Genomic DNA, 16,313 nt, shown 5'->3' on the forward strand with positions numbered 1-16,313 from the left:
TCTTGTTGATAAGGCCCTCTGTTAAGCACCCAAAAGTTTACTTTCCTAACTGTACAAGCTTTTTGGGTCTTCAGATTTTAGAAGCTTGCCAGAAGAAGCTATCTTGTCAGATGTCTAGTTGGACCAGAACTAATGGTAGAATGGACTTGCTTGCATTATTTTCTTGTAGTTCTCACAGGAACTTAGACGTGCAGACATGAAATCAATTAAAAATAATCATTTGAATAAGTTAATAAAAGCAAATCTTTTTCGGACATCAGAACGTTACACTATAATGTCAGAATACTTAGATGAAGTATGGATCTTTTTTATTTCACTCAAACCAGTTTTCCCTACCCCTATTGTGACTATAGCTCTTCTACATGGACTTAAATAGAGGCACATCTTACCGCCATGCTGGCAGGACTACTCAGTAACTTGAGAACCCCATATCTATTACCCAATTGAGTCAGTATAAGGCGGTCTGGTAGCATTACCCATCATTAAGATTACCCCACTGTTCCCATTACACTGTCCTCACTGAGCATGCTCCATCCCCTTACAGTTATATGTGACTGGACTTCTTAGTATACCATCCCCACAGACTGACTGAAAGTGCTCCCCTCAGCCCAGGCCTATGGGGCTGAGAGAAGGGATCCTGTCTCTGCTATGCTCTCAGTGACACTCCCCCCACACTCCGTTGTACTGATACAGCACGGAGAAAGAAGCTGTTTGACTCAAATGCAGAGGGAACATGAGTTAGAACAGGAGGGTTGGATGGGGCGAGTAGATTGGGACAAGGAAGCTTGGGAGGGGAGGCAGAGACTAGATGCTGATGGGGAAGGAATGGAGAAGGAAACTGAGACTGGGAGTTGTGGGGAGGCTGAGACGTGGACTGGTAGATGGTAGAGGAGAAAGGTGGGCTGTCTGGGTAAGGAGACTAGGATTGGGAGCTGGGGCGGGAATTGAGGGGAGACTGGCAATCAGTGGGTAGAGGTGGAAACTGAGATTGAAGGAGTTGGAGAAGAGACTGCGACTGGCTGGGTAAGTAGACAGGGACTGGGAATACATGGGACATGGGGAAGGAGATGGGGGGAGGGGAGGGAAGGGAGACCTGATGAGGAGCCAGGGATGGGGGAAGAATCGCGACTGGATGGGCAAAGAGGCTGGAATTCTGAGCCAATTGGGGAACATAGATGTGTGTGTGTGGGGGGGGGGGGGGCAGTGACTGGAGGCTGGGGGGAGATACACAGATTGAGAGATGAGGGAAATGGGGGCTGATTAGGCAAGGAAACTAGGAATAAGGAGCTGGTGGTGCAGTGGGGACTGGGAATAGCTGGGCAAGCATGCTGAGGGTGAATGGGGGATGGCTGGGTAAGGACACTGGGGCCAAGTAGATGGGGGAGTGGTTTTGGGATGGGGAATGGCTGGGAAAGGAGCATGGGAGCAGGATGTGGGGAAAGACTGGGACTGTTTGTTTAGAAGGGTGAGGCTATGACTTGCTGGGCAAGGAGACTGGGACTTGGATGAGAAGCAGGAGGTGGAGACTGGGCGTGGCTAGGTGAGAAGAATGGATCTAGGATAGAGAACTGGGTGGGGCAGAGACAGGATTGGGACAGGAGAGTAAAGGTCAAGCTTGGAGGATTGGGCAGAAGAGTCTGTGCCCACTAAATCCCATTTCCCTCCAGCGCCAGGAATGGAACCCAGGATTCTTGAGTCGCATCATTCCTCTGCTATCAGCAAATAGCTGTGAAACCCACCGGCAACGTGTCCTAGCCCCCTCTTGTGCTGGGCCACACAGGAAGACAACCTATCGGTTACTCCATGCGCTCAAGTGGCAGAGTCGATGTGGTGGATTTAGCAGTTGCAGTCCTCCTGATGAGACATATGGTCATCAGTATGGTGCCACATGATGGAATTTCTGTATTTTCAGCTTGCTTTTTAAAAACCTAGGACAGCATATGCCTGCTCTCTCGCTCTCTCTCTCACACACACGCACAGCATGTTAAAAGAACATTATTAAGTTGGTTTCAGAGTAGCAGCCGTGTTAGTCTGTATCCGCAAAAAGAACAGGAGTACTTGTGGCACCTTAGAGACTAACAAATTTATTAGAGCATAAGCTTTCGTGGACTACAGCCCACTTCAAGTTAAGCTCTTAAAAATTAGGAAATGCTAGAATTAAAGTTGTCTGTATAAGCTTAATTCAGCACCCGCACATGTATGTTGCAACACAGACTTTAATTACATGATCATATACTACTTCTGCCACAGGCTTGAGTAGACTCTGCCTGGAGGTGTGAGTGTACATGGACTGGAACTGGGCTCCACTGTTGCAGAGCGTCCTCTGCCCCCCGGCCCAGTCCAGCTTCTTCCTTCTCAAGTGATCAGGAGATGCAGCCAGAACGTCAATAGAAGATTCTGGAAGAGCTGGAAGAGGGGCTGGGCGGGCGCATAGGGAAGTGACTGAGCCAGGAGATTGCAGGAAGAGAAAGGATGGTTAAGGCAATTGAACGCGTCCTTGGAACTGGGAGAGTCTCCCTGCCACAGCGCTCCTAGGTGATGCTAGTATTGCCAAGCTCAAGGGATCAAAGTCAGAACCCTGGCCCCCAACAGATCAAAATTGATGTGTTGGACCCCCTCAGAGTTTTTTTAAAAGAACGATTATACTGTGTTTTTCATTTTTCGTATGGTTTTTGCCCTCCCCTGCCCATCCCCAGTGTGTGTATGACAATTAATGTTGCCCATTCTCCCAAGTTTATTGGGTAAGGTGATTTTGGCACCTGCTGCAGGAGCTAGCACCATTTACATCTGCCCAGTAATGCGTTCTGCTCCCTTCTAGCCACCCATAACCTATGAGTTCATGCCCATAGCCCCCAACCTCTCTGTTCTGTCTCCGCTTCAGTATACGCTTCCCTCCCGTCTGCTTCTCCTGGGGTCTTCACCCTCCTCTCTCAGGTCTGGGGGTGGTGGTGGGCTGCAGTGGGGTTCCCTCGCCTCCATCCATGCTGGGAGGCAGTTGCAGGAGCTCGTCATCCCCTTTTGCCCCTTCCCAGGCTGGGTGTTGCAGGGAGGGAGACAGCAAAGATGCATCATCCTGTCCCTGTTGCTCATAGGAGTGAAGCTGCCCAGAGCTGCTGGGCTCTTTAGCTCCCCACTGCTCTCCTGTGAGAATAGGTCGCTGTGGGGGCGTTGGAGTGTGAACTCTGCCTATTCTGTCCTAGGAAGTGGCTAAGTGGGGTGGGCAGCCAAGCAGAAGACTCAGAGTCACTAAAGGGCTGGAGCATCACTAGATTGGCTCCAGCCAAAAACTTGACACGCATAAACAACTTACTAGAATTGGCAACTCTGAAGTCACATGTGCCAAAGTTCTCAGAGGTGGCCACCAAAAGCCAGAGTCACAAAGGAACTTAGGCACCTAACTCCCACTGTTGGATTTAGGCACCACTGACAGTCACAAAAATCCCTGCTCAGCTGCTGCCCAACTCTGGAGGTGACTAAATTCCTTACGTGTTTAAATTATCACTTTAAAAGTTCTCTAGGACTTAAGTTTCTGCCACTGGGCATGTGTAGGGCTCCCTCAGGCAGGCCCCAGGATGCCAGTCCCATGCCTAAGACCCGGCAGGACTCTCAAACTAGGCATGGCCCTGCCCGCACTATCTTGCCTGCAGGATCAAATCCAGCACAGCTCACTCCATGCAATGTGTTGCAGGGGGCAGTGGCCTCCCTTACAACTGTTAGCCCATTGCTAGTGCACGCCCCGTCAATGCTTCTTTGTGCCTGATTACGCAAAGGGATTTGAACAGGGGTCTCCCATCTCTCACGTGCATGCCCTCATCTATGGGCTGTGGGATATTTTGATGGAGTGCTCTCTCAGTGTCTCCTTTTGAAACTGTTCTGAGGTGCATAATTAATGAGTGAATGATTCTGTAGTCCTCTGGGGAGGGAACACACTGGACAGGTGGGAGATGGCTGTTCAAAGCTTTTCACCTCATCAAGAGAGGAATAGAACCTGGGGCGTCCACATTCCAAGAAAGTGCCTTAACCACTGGGATAAAAGTTATTCCCCCCCCCACCTTTGCATGGTTAGGTGTGCACTGCTGCCTTTCTTACAAGAAATGGTGCTTAGGTGCCTAACTCCAGGCTCAGGTTCATGGCTGTGAATCTCAAGGAGTGCTAGGTGCAGGGGCGGTGGAACAGGGCGGGAGCAGGGGGCCATGGCCCCTCCCATTTTTGCCAGGGCCCCCGCCCCGCCTCTTTCCCTCAAGGTCCTGCCTCCCCAGGCCAGGCTGAAAGCTGTGGGTAGCCCAGGCCCCTCCACCTGCCTGGGGTGGGGGTGGGGCTAAGAGTAATCCCTGGCCTATGTCCCTGCCCCCCAGGGCCTTGGCCCAGGGCAGGTGGAGGGGCCGCAACTCCTCACAGCTACCCAGGTGGCTCTTACCATGGCCGGGCTGCAGCTCTAAAACCCTGCCGGCTGGCTGGAGCTGGGTCGGGGTAAGAGCTGCATGGGAAGCTGTGGGGAGCAATGGATCCTCAACCTGCCCTGGGCAGGGGCCTGGAATAGGGTGGGGATATGAGTCGGGGACTGCACTCACACACACACATACCCCCGGCAGGTGGAGGGGCTCCCTGTCCCAGTCCGGCTTCCAGGGCGGGGACTTGGGTGGGAAGAGGTGGGGCTGGGGTGTCGCCATGGAGGGAGACCCTGCTCCCCTCCCCACACTTTTGGGAAGGCTCGGCTGCCCCTGCATAGGTGCCTCCTTCCAGCCTGGAGTTAGGCACTTAAAGCTCTTTGAGGGGCAGGGTGCAGGACCCGTTTGCTTGGTATCTCTTGTTGGCTAGCTTAGCCAGCTCCCCACTTGGTGGAGTGGCTTTTGTGAATACCATTCTTGGTCTCTCTCGCTCGCTCCCTGTGCATTGTATAGGTAGCCTGAGTGCCAAACTCAGGGTTATGAAGTGCACTGAGTGGTCAGCTGCCTAAGTGTTAGGTGTTACAATGCGCTGCAGTACAAGATCTCAGTGCCCTTAGTTAATCAAGGCCTAATTGTGTGTTCTGCATTTTTTTGATCCCTTATTTGAGACCCTGGGGGTCTGCTCTGCAGAAATGCTGAGCACTCAGCGCTTCAGCTGAAATCAGTGGGAGCTATGCTTTGAACATATGACGTGTTATAAGTACTCTGAAAAATCAGGCCCTAGGATTCTGGGCCTCAAAAATAGTGGCTACTTTTCACCTTTATATATCGATGGCTCGGCTCCCCATTTGTAAAATGGGGCTAATAGCTTCTCATCTCATTGCGTTGAACGCCATAGAAATGGCCATGAGGAAATGAACACTTCGGTTTTCAGAGCAGGGTTTGAATAGTGTGCAGTAAATAAGGCATTGGTTGCGGGGCGGAGGAGAGGACACACATTGACTAACAAGGAGAAAAGAGAACATTGCACAGCTCTCATTAAGTGAGCACGACAGAGCCTGTGTAATGAAGGATGCTGGGGTCCTGTGGAATAAAAAGCGTATGTGACTGTAGCACTCACAAGAGAATGTCAGGGTTAGATTTCCCTGCACTTTGTCCATCTGAGGCTTGACAGTCTGCTCAGGCAGTCAAAGGGGACAGTTCTGGTGGCAGCAGCTGAGTTTAGTGTGTGCTGAAAGGACTCAGTGGCAGTGGGACTCATGTTAGTTGTGCATGTTCATTTTTAGATACTAAGTTTAACAAAACGTCAGTTTTAAAACTGTCTCTGGCATGGGACGGTAAAAGAGTTATGTAATTAAAGACTGTGTCATAATGTATATGCACAAGAGAGCCCAATTAAGATTACACAGGGTACCTTAATTCTGGCATTTCCTATGTATTTGGCGCTTGTCTTTACAAATGTAGTGTTCTTTTGAGAGAGTGAGCGAGAGAGAGTGTGTGTGCGCACATGCACATGTGCAAAATATATAGTAAACGTGTGGCTACACTGGGCTGTTATTTAACCTGTCAGACTATGTGAAGACTTGGCTAATTGTCCAAATTTATAGTATTTCAAAATATTTGAACAGTCTAGAGGGAAATTCTGTGGTTTACTGTAATTATATATAAGCGATGCCACAGATACATTGCTGCTTTGTAGTCTGATATTTTAAAGACCTGATCCTGTTCCCACTGAAGCCAATAGAAAAGCTCTCATTGGCTTCAGTGGTGTTGGATTAGGGCCTTGGGTCAATCTTTTGTATCCTTCTACTGGTACGTTTCCTGACCTAGCTTAGTTATGCACTCACTGAGAAAAGTTCCATTGATTAGATTGTCTGGGAAGAATTACCAGAAACCATGAGCTACTGTATAATTGTGTTGAGGACCTTCCTAACAGCTATGGGCTAAATTCTGCAGTCCTTATTCAATCCTTACTCAAGACTCCCATTCAGGTTTATGAGATTTTTTTTCCTGGCTAAGGATAGCACAGTTTGGCTCTTTGTTACTATCAATAGGTTTTATCCTCATTACCAAATAAACTGAAGAAATTTTAGCTGATGTTAATTACAGCTGGAGAAGACCAGGACAGTACAGCCAAAACATTCTAAAAAGATTATTTGTTGAGACTGTCTCTTCAGAAGATATTCTCTTTCCCTGCTAGGTCTGTGGAAGATGGCGAGCGGCCTTTTGCACTAGGAATGCAATTTGTTTTATTACGAACTCTTGGTAAGTCCTATAGCAATCGTAAGCACTAACAGCTCCCTGAACAACACCATTTGCAAAATCCTCACAAAATTCTCCATAAATATTCTATAAAGCAGTGAAATTCCACCAGTGAATAGCAGTATGGGCCCAAAATCACCATTTAACCTAGCAACAGAGAAGTTATTTGATGTTTGTGTTTTGTTACTATTTTTTTTTTACACCACATTAGTTTATACAAACCACATTGTACTGTAGTGGCCAACCAGCACCATGGATACAAAGACACCTACAGTGACAGAAAATAAGCACCTGGATTTTACACCATTTTTAGCTGCAGTTTTCTACCAGCAGTTTTAAGCTCCGATCCCTTCAACACTTCCCTAAAGTAGCAGTTTTAGTCTGCAACAGATTATAGTGGGGATATATTTTTAATTGGGAATTTCCGTGGGAATTTCAACAGCTCCCTTTGTTGAGCAGCCTTTTCTTTGTGTTACTTGGTTCCTAGCCTTTCCTAGATAATTTTATTAGCTAAATAGTGCAGCTGGTTGAAACTTTTCCACCAAAACTTTTTTTTATATGAAAAGTAGCCTTTTTTTCTATGCAAAAATGTTCACAGAAAAGTCAGTTAATTTTTGAATGGTAAACATTTTTTGAAAAATTATTTTTCATTGAAAAACTGGAAAAATTCCATTCACGTAAAATGGGGAGAGGGGAAGCAAAGCTTTTTGTTTATTTTGAATCCCTTCTCTTCCCCTACCAAAGAAAATACCATTTTCTGGCCTGTTCTACCGAATAATTTCCAGTATTAGCTCTTGGAGAATTCTCGTTGGGACACAGGGTGAATGGCTTCATTTTCTGCTCCCTGTGCTGCTGCTTCCGTTGCAGTACATTATTCAAAACTTTTCAGGCAAAACAGGCATTAAAATTCCATATTCCTTATTTGTCTGTTGCACTATTTACATGTGAAGGCTCTGTATGTATCCCTAGAGCTGAGTAGAAAATAGTTTTCCCATCCCACAAGACTTTTAGAGGTTTTGAAAGCTTTACCATCTGAATCAGGTCAAACTTAAAATCTTATACATTTTCACAAATCAAAAATCTCCCCCAAAATTTGGATCAGGTGAATGAAAATGTTGTATTTAGATTTTGACTTTTATTCACATTTTATTTCTGATAGATTAACTTACATTTCAAAACAAAAAGTCATTTCAAACTGAAAAATGAAACTTTTTGTTTTAAAAATATTGACAATTTCAAAATGTTTGTTTGTGAAATGTGAAATTTGTTGAAAGTGACCCTTTAACACAAGATGTTTTGGTTTTGATGAATCAGCATTTCCCAATGAAAAAACGTGTCAAAAGCATTCCTGGATACCTCTATTTACTACATTAAGAACCACAACCCCATTTTCTGCATTGTCCATAGGGTTGCCAATTTTGGTTGAATATATGCCTGGAGATTTCATCACATGACATACTCGTCAATTAAAGATTAATCTTTAATTCCTGGAGACTCCAGGCCAATCCTGGAGGATTGGCAACCCTAAATGGCCATCCCAGCAGTGTAAGCCTCTGATTTCATGTGCTCTTCCGCACCAAACAGCTGTCTATGAATATCAAACAACACAGCTCACCCTATAGACCCAGTCCAGATTTTAATATTTTTCCTAAATGGAATTTGTCATGAGATTTTTTTTTTAAACTGGTATTTTTGTTTTCTTCAGACACTAAAAAATTGCCTTCCCAGAAACCAGTTCTCCTCTTTCTAAGACAAGACACGTTTGTATTTTAATGACTAATTCCTAATTAGTCTTCTTCAAAGCAGAAAGAAAGCTTGTTAGGTTATTATTTACACAAAGATATTCCTATCAAGCTTCTGAAGTAGTCAGAACTTGCCTACCCAAAGCATTTTAGGTGTAGAGATACTGCAAAAATGTGAATAGTGCAGTAATGGTTATTTATAATGAAGAATGAGAGGAGAAGGCCGGTTCATTCCATCTAATCACTAACGGCGCAATTTTGTTTGAAGAGGATTGTTATGACCTGTTGTAAAATGTGAATCACGTTTCTAGGACAAAGAATGAGCACTTAAACTGGACCAACTGCACTGGTAGCAGCCTGGTGAAATTGAAGCCTGTTTCCATGGAAGAGAATCTCTCTTCAAAGGGACAATTTGAAAATAATAATTCTGTTCTATGTCATTTTTCATAAGGGCAGCTACTTGTGTTTCATGCTTTAATATTTTGCTCAGTTCTACTGGGTAATTCCTGTAAGGAATCTTACGGTATTAAGGCCTTACTGCTTTCACATTGTTCACATGTTTCCTAAAAGATGCTATTTGCATGGTTTTAGGGGTAAAATGTAATTTTGGGAAGATCAGTGGGCCAATCTTCCAGTTGTGACAATTTCGAGAACACAGGGGAGCAGAAATCATACCAACATTCCCTGGCCGTGCCTCTGCTAGGCTGTGGCATGGCATACCGTTGTTTGCATGCAGGAACCAAAAAGCTTCTATAAGACATCATTCACACTATTGATGTGAATGTTACATGTCAGGTTCTCAAATAAAAACAGTTAGGAGCCCAAGCAGAATAGAAGGTCATAAATAGTTTCTCCCCTTAGGAGGCAAAGAGCCTCACACATTTGTGAAGAAATTGCTTGCAGGGAAGTATTCAGACTAATGCAATTATTATTTATTATTGGGTGAGTGCCATTGTGTTGCAGCTGAACAAACTGAAACATGGTCTCTCTCAAAGGGTCAAGGGCCTGATCCAGTATCCATCAAAGTCATTGGAGCCATTGACTTCGATAGGAGTGGGATTGAGGTGTCACCGTCTAACAAAAGAAATCTATGGTAGACAACCATTAAGTGCAGGAGCACTGGCTAACCATATGATGGAGAGGCCGTGGTGAAGATGGTAACATCTGCATAGTGAAAATATATTTTTTAAAAGATTGGGCTCCATATTTTATCACTAGAAGTGGGACATGGAGGCTAACTGATGGGTCTTGTGGGGAAAAAAAAATTCCATCATGATACACAGTGGCCGTGACTAAAGAGCCATGTAAACTTAGGGTGTGGCTGCACTGCAACATAAAGCTTGGGTATTGCATCGTACCTAGTTTCTTAAAGTTTTCTAAGCATTCACCACTAATTATTATGTTTTGTTACTATTATTACAGCTTACATTCCTACTCCAATTTATTTTGGGGCTGTTATTGACACCACGTGCATGCTTTGGCAACAGGATTGTGGTGTGCAAGGATCTTGTTGGGAATACGATGTAACTTCATTTCGCTTCGTTTACTTTGGATTGGCAGCTGGTCTCAAATTTGTGGGATTCTTTTTTATTTTTCTGGCCTGGTATTCCATTAAATATAAAGAAGATCAGTTGCAGAGGCAAAGATGGAGGGCCTCACCTGTAAACACAGTGAGCGAGATGGTTGGCAATGCTGGACCTCAACAAAACTATGCACGGACTAGATCCTGCCCTACTTTCAGTGCTCGAGGGGAGCACACTGAAGACGTCTGTCTGGCACAAGGAATGAATTACATAGCACAGACATATCCTGGCCCCTTTTCAGAAGCAATAAATTCCTCAACTGAAAATGCATTGGAGGAAGTCACTGCTGAAATATAGACCCCAGGTTTGAAAATGTAAAATTCAGTTTTGTTGGTTGATTTAAATATGGCGCCTTGTGAAACACCCGTGCCTTCTTTTTTAATCTACACGTCACATGATAAACCAACAAAACTTAAAGCAAACATCAATAGCATACTTGAGGGCTGGATACCTCAAAATGACCCAAGTTCTTATTTCGCCCCTCCAGATAATGGAGTTTTAAAAAATATGTGTTTGTAATTACTTCAGGTGTGTCCATTAAATGTCCATGCTCTGATCTAGTGTCAAAATAAGGGTGAGGTATTCTAAATGGTGGAAATTAATGGAAAGGTGACAGAAATGCATCTCATTGATTCCAAGACTTTAAGAAAATGTTTAAAGGGATCATCAATTTTGCATCCACGAATCGGTTCATAGAGGTGAGTAATTACTGTGAGTTCTGCTACAAAGCACAACTGAGCGTGTCTAAACTATGCAACTTATCTGGATAATTGTTGATGCAGCATGTTAATTTTGCTTTCAAAGTCTTTAATCCAACTGAACTTGGAATGGGGCTATTTTAAGACAGATATAAGGTTTAAAAATGGACATAGGACATAACTGTTTAAAGTACTGTTGATAACATATTAAGCCATAGAAAAGTTATATAGCAGGTAAAGTTTTCAAATTCTAAGACATCGTATCCTTGTCCTATTAAAATGTACATTTATTTTAATTTGATAGGATGTAGTATTATTCAGTGTAGTACACAGGGTATGAAAGTATAACTCAGTGTGAAAATCTACAGTATTAATTTGTAATAACATTAAGACATGATAATCAACCCCATAGAGACTATAACAAGTAGATGCATATTTCTGTAACTACCTATGCAGTTATCCGCTATTGGTGGCTACTACTGTACTAACTTCAAATCCATACTTTTCTCAGAAAACACAGTATCCAGGTTTAGTTTGCCAGGAACTGCTTGGCTGTCCTTAGGAAATGCTTGGCTATCCTTTGCAAATGCATGCAGATCTTTTTAAACAAATTGTTCTGGTTTTCCACTAAGTGAAAATACCCAGAGAGTTTGGGTAGCTGCATTTTGGGACTGCACTGCTACCATTTCACACAGACCTCAAACTGAATGCAAAGGGGAGTTTGCTCCATGTCTGGCCCCCCATCTTCATTTAAAGCTCTCTGTGAGGTGTCGGGGAAATGGAAGAGTCAGCTGACCTCTTCCAGCAGGAGATCTAGGCACAGAAGGCACCTCCGTTCAAGGACCCACACGGCATGTTCTGGCATTTGATTATTCAAAATGTTTTAGTGAGTTTTCCCACTTGATTGAGTCTTCAAGAGACTGTTTGATTTTTATCTGCTTCCTGTACTAATTCCTCATCCACAGTCTTAAACTGGGGGCAATACAACTGGCTGTTGCTGACATTTAGTGATCTGTCAGGTGGAAGGTTATGATAAGAAGCCAGTGTTGTATTCTATTTGCAGGTGCATGTCTCAGAGCCTTTGAGAATAGAGGAGGGGATCGTGTCTTTTGTGAAATTTGGTTGGTGAGAAGCATGCGGGTAGAAGCCATGACACATAGGCCTGGTCCACACTAACCCCCCACTTCGAACTAAGATACGCAACTTTAGCTACGTGAATAACGTAGCTGAAGTCGAAGTACCTTAGTTCGAACTTACCGTGGGTCCAGACGCATTAGGCAGGCTCCCCTGTTGACTCCGCGTACTCTTCTCGCGGAGCAGGAGTACCGGCGTTGACGGCGAGCACTTCTGGGATCGATTCCAGAAGATCAATTGCTTACCGCCAGACCCGGAGGTAAGTATAGACCTACGCATACAGTAGAAAGAATTATTTCTCAATAGATATAAACAATTTTGATGAGGGTTTAGGAATTTCAGAGAAATTTTTTTAAAAGTTACAACTAGAACAAATTGACTAAGTCAGATAGGGCCAAATCCTGTTTCAATTAACGTTAATGGCAAAATTTCCATGGGCTTCAGTAGTCTCAGGATTTGGTCTGCAGAGTATAGATTTTCCTCTCTTAGCAGCTTCCTCCTTCTCTGACTGGCATTTGAAGTTACTCACCATGCTGGCCTCAGATCGTGGTTGAAATGTTGACTCCATTTATTCCAGAATGTCTTGATTAGTTTATATGACTCTTGTGCCTCTTATGAAGATCTCTGTGGCAGAAAATGTACAGAAAACTGTTACATCGCTCATTATGTAAGTATCAGTGACTTTAATTAGCAGTGCAGTACTTTAGGAACCTAAGATATAGGACTGGAAGAGACCTCCTGGGTCATCAAGTCCAGTCTCCTGCTATTGCAGGCATCACCATAATATAATCCCATTCATAAATTTATCAAACTCCATCTTTAAACCTAGTTAGGATTCTTACCCCACTACTGTTATCAGAGTGGCTGTTTCAAACCTCACTCCTCTGGTGGTTAGAAACCTTGTGCTTTCCAGCATAAATGGATTCATGGCCAGTTTATACTCATTTGTTCTTGTGCCCTTTAGGTCAGATAGCTCGTCTCCCTTTAATTCACCTCTTGTTATTCTTTGGATATTAATATTTATTTTGAGCCTAATTTAATTTTTAGAATAGTCCAGTTCAGACTACGAATAAGGTATACGTTTTTAACAGTGAGGGTAATTAAAAACTTACCTAGGGATGTGGTGGATTTGCTGCCACTAGAAGTACATCAAGACTGGATGGCTTTCTAAAAGATGTGCTGTAGCTCAACCAAAACTTATGGGCTTGATGCAGGAGCCACTTGGTGAAATTCTCTGGCCTGTGTTATACAGGAAGTCAGACTAGATGATCAAAATGGTCCCTTCTGGCCTTAGAATCTATGAGTCTTGATTAATTTAATAGCATAGGGTCAGATCCAGCCAAGAATGTGTTCTTCAGTATTCAAAATTACAAATCTTCAATATGCTGTTGGAGCACGGTGTAGCGTCCTCTCTGCTCCCACTGACGTCAGTGAGCACAGAGGCTGGGCAGCACCTTGCAAGTGGTACTGGGCTCCTTGCCAGGGTAAAACTGGGGTGAGGCAATGGTGAACAAGGCCCAAGGTCTCCTATTGTAGAGTTTTGGGGGTCAGACCTTCAGCTGTTGTAAGGTGATGTAGCTCCATTGAAGTAATTTACATCAGCCTATTATTATTAAAGAGGATACTGTAACCTCCACAGGCTGGAAACTTAAGAAAATTAAAGTGTTTAAAAACCAGCTGAATAAGTGGGAGTCAAAGTAACATTATTGGGTTCTTACTTAGAGTTTGTATGCTATTTCCTCTCCAGTTTGTAATAGTGTCTTTATAATTTGACACAGAATATTTTCCTCCCAAGTTTAGCCTTGTCCATTTCCAAGAGTTTATTTATTTCTAATGAAGTTAGGGGGAGTCATTTTAACTCTGATCTGCTACTTTGTGCACCAGCATTGCAAATAATAAATTCAAGCCTGTTCACATCAGGTAGGCAGAACTCCCACTGTGGGAGATTTGCCTGAGAGGAATGCAGGATTGGTTTCCATGTTCCCGAAGTGTGTCTGATTTAACCCTACCGGGTTACAACACTTAAGGTACGTTACCTGTTTGGCTTGAACTGCTTAACATCGTCCCTTTAAAATGTTCAGAATTGGACAGTCCACTTCATTGGCTTCATTCTTCAATAGGGAATTAGTGTTTTTTATGCAATACAGCAATTTGTAATGGTTAAATATAAACATTTCCATAGAATAGATTGTACACATACAGGTAGACAGCCAACATTTCTGTAAATATGTACTGCGGCTAACTGTAGTCAGTAAGATGAATCATCATATTGCAAACATCTACAAGCCTCTCATTATACATATAAGCTGTTTTCTGTTAATTTACAGGTCACCTTATAAATGAAGATGGGTCTGACCGTCAAAGTTCAGACCTCAGTCCAAACTGTCCCAAAATATGGGGGTTATTGAATTTAGGCTCTTTAGTTCAGGCTTATCTCTACCTTTAAGATCATTGTATAATCCGTTGTTTATATTGTATTATTATTTTTCCCACACTTCAAACAACTTGTCACCAGATTTCCTCCCACAAGCTACTGTTCATGTGATGGGATGGGTAAAAAGCCTCTGTGTTCGAGTATGCCTGAAAAAAGAAGTGTCCAAAATGTTTTTCGTTCTAGGAAGAATGAAGACCCTTCTGTCTAACATCCTTGATCTGCTCTGGATGAATAGCTAAAGCATGCCATGGTGCTAGTTGTTATCGAAGTATTTTATGATGCATGTTCACCATGACTTAAGTGGCATTCAAAAAATTTCATTTATGTAACGGCATGTGCTTTCATTTTGAAAATCTGGAAATGTTCCTGCAAAGATCATAATTACCAGTGGGCCAAATCCTACGGGCTTTACTTAGTTTTTCAGTGGGAATATTGCTTGTACTACGGGATTTGGTCTCGCATTAACAGCGAAAGTACTAATGTAAAACTATATAACCTGTAGAAACTCAGTGTATGACTAATTTCCAGTAGAACATTACCTGTTTTAATATATCTTTATGGAATACTGCTAAACAGCTGTTCAAAGTAAGGTTTCAATGAATTAAAAGATTGGGCCAAATTCTGGGGATCCCTAACTCAGCAAAATTCCTACTGCAGTCAATGAGAATTTAAACTAAAGTTAAGGTACCTGAATTTGTCCCATTAATAATATTCCTCTATAAAATACCAAAATGAAGAGCCAAAGTCAAGGGCCCAATTCAGCCAGTTGAAATTCACTCCAGGGATTTTGTGATTTGTTTCGATGGAGACAGAATTTGGCCCATTGGTTTTGAACTTTGAAAGGTAATACCTTTTCTGTCTTACTGTATATGGACTTAACTGGGCTAGGAGATCAAAGGGGATCATTGAGCTGGCGTATCCAGATGTGCGCCTGAGAGCAAGGCGACAGAAATGTTACCTCCTAGAAGAAAACATTTTTAAAAACAAAAATTATCGCAGGGCTGTATTAAACCAAAAAGTTGTACAGAAACTTATAAACTCAGTTTTCGTGCAGAAATGCAAGTTGAAATCACTGTTATAGTGGGCATTCCTCATAAAGGTCTGCTCCTCTCTCCACTGGAGTAAATGGGAGTTTTGCCATTGACTTCAATAGGAGCTGACCCAAAATGCATACCTCCCCCCACCCCAAAAAAATCTAGGTAGTGGTTTAGGAGCATGGAATGGGCACACTGGCCTGTACTTGTTTAGTTTAACAGTGTTATATTGAATAAACTGGTGTTAGGTCATTTGTAGTGTGTGTGTGTGAGAGAGTGTGTGGGTAGTGTGCTTGTGGTAAAAGAGAGGGACTAATTGTTAGGTGCATTTGTTTTTGCATACCTTAAGGTCCTTTTATTGATATTTCTCAGTAGAATTTAGAATAATATTCATGATCTATAACACACTGTGGTTAATGACATTTATTGTCAACATCTTTGTAAACATGTGTTTACAAGCAAACCCTTGAATACTTGATATTTGAAAATAAAAATAGCATATCAAGCGTGTTTTCTTTATGACAAAAAAATCTTTGTGTGTGTGTGTGTAAGTTGGTGTGCAGGGCTGTGCACATCAGTTGATTATGGAAGATCTGGATTCAGTTAAGGCCCACTTGTATGCATATTGCAGTCAATGCAGATCCTTCCATTGATTTCAGTGGGCACTGGGATCAACTTCTTAGGGCCAAATCCTGATCACACTGAAATCAATGACAAAATATCCATTGCCTTCAATAGACTGGGCCCAAAGGAATTGTCACAAACAGTGAAGATGATTATTACAGTGCAACATTTTGCTTGGGGGGCGTGGGAGGGGGATCGGAGAAAAAAAAGCTTTTTTGAAACGTATCGTAACATACATCTAGCTATTGGTTGGCATATATTTATATTTTTAAGAAATAACCATTTTGTGACAAATCCACTACACTTATAAGGACAATTTAGCCTGAATGTTATGATCAGCCAGATCTTCATACAGCCTCTGTCTGGTTATGAGGTTAATGCCGACTAAACTGAAACTTTGGACTACTTAGATGT

General features: G+C 43.0%; 1 protein-coding gene across 3 annotated transcripts in view; it reads left to right on the top strand.

Moving 5' to 3' along the window:
• SLCO5A1 (solute carrier organic anion transporter family member 5A1) overlaps window positions 1–15,831 on the top strand; it is a 126,244-nt gene extending 110,413 nt beyond the window's left edge. For 2 of the 3 annotated variants that reach the window (XM_054020528.1, XM_054020529.1), the window contains 2 exons: window positions 6,589–6,653; window positions 9,815–15,831. In XM_054020528.1, coding sequence (XP_053876503.1) covers window positions 6,589–6,653; window positions 9,815–10,272 — 523 coding nt within the window. In that variant the 3' untranslated portion in view covers window positions 10,273–15,831. The remainder of the gene's footprint in view (window positions 1–6,588; window positions 6,654–9,814) is intronic. The other variant, XR_008444074.1, reaches the window with a different exon arrangement.
• Window positions 15,832–16,313: the final 482 nt, after the last annotated feature.

The sequence above is a fragment of the Malaclemys terrapin genome, chromosome 2 (genome assembly GCF_027887155.1).
Source record: "Malaclemys terrapin pileata isolate rMalTer1 chromosome 2, rMalTer1.hap1, whole genome shotgun sequence".
NCBI lineage: Eukaryota > Metazoa > Chordata > Testudines > Emydidae > Malaclemys > Malaclemys terrapin.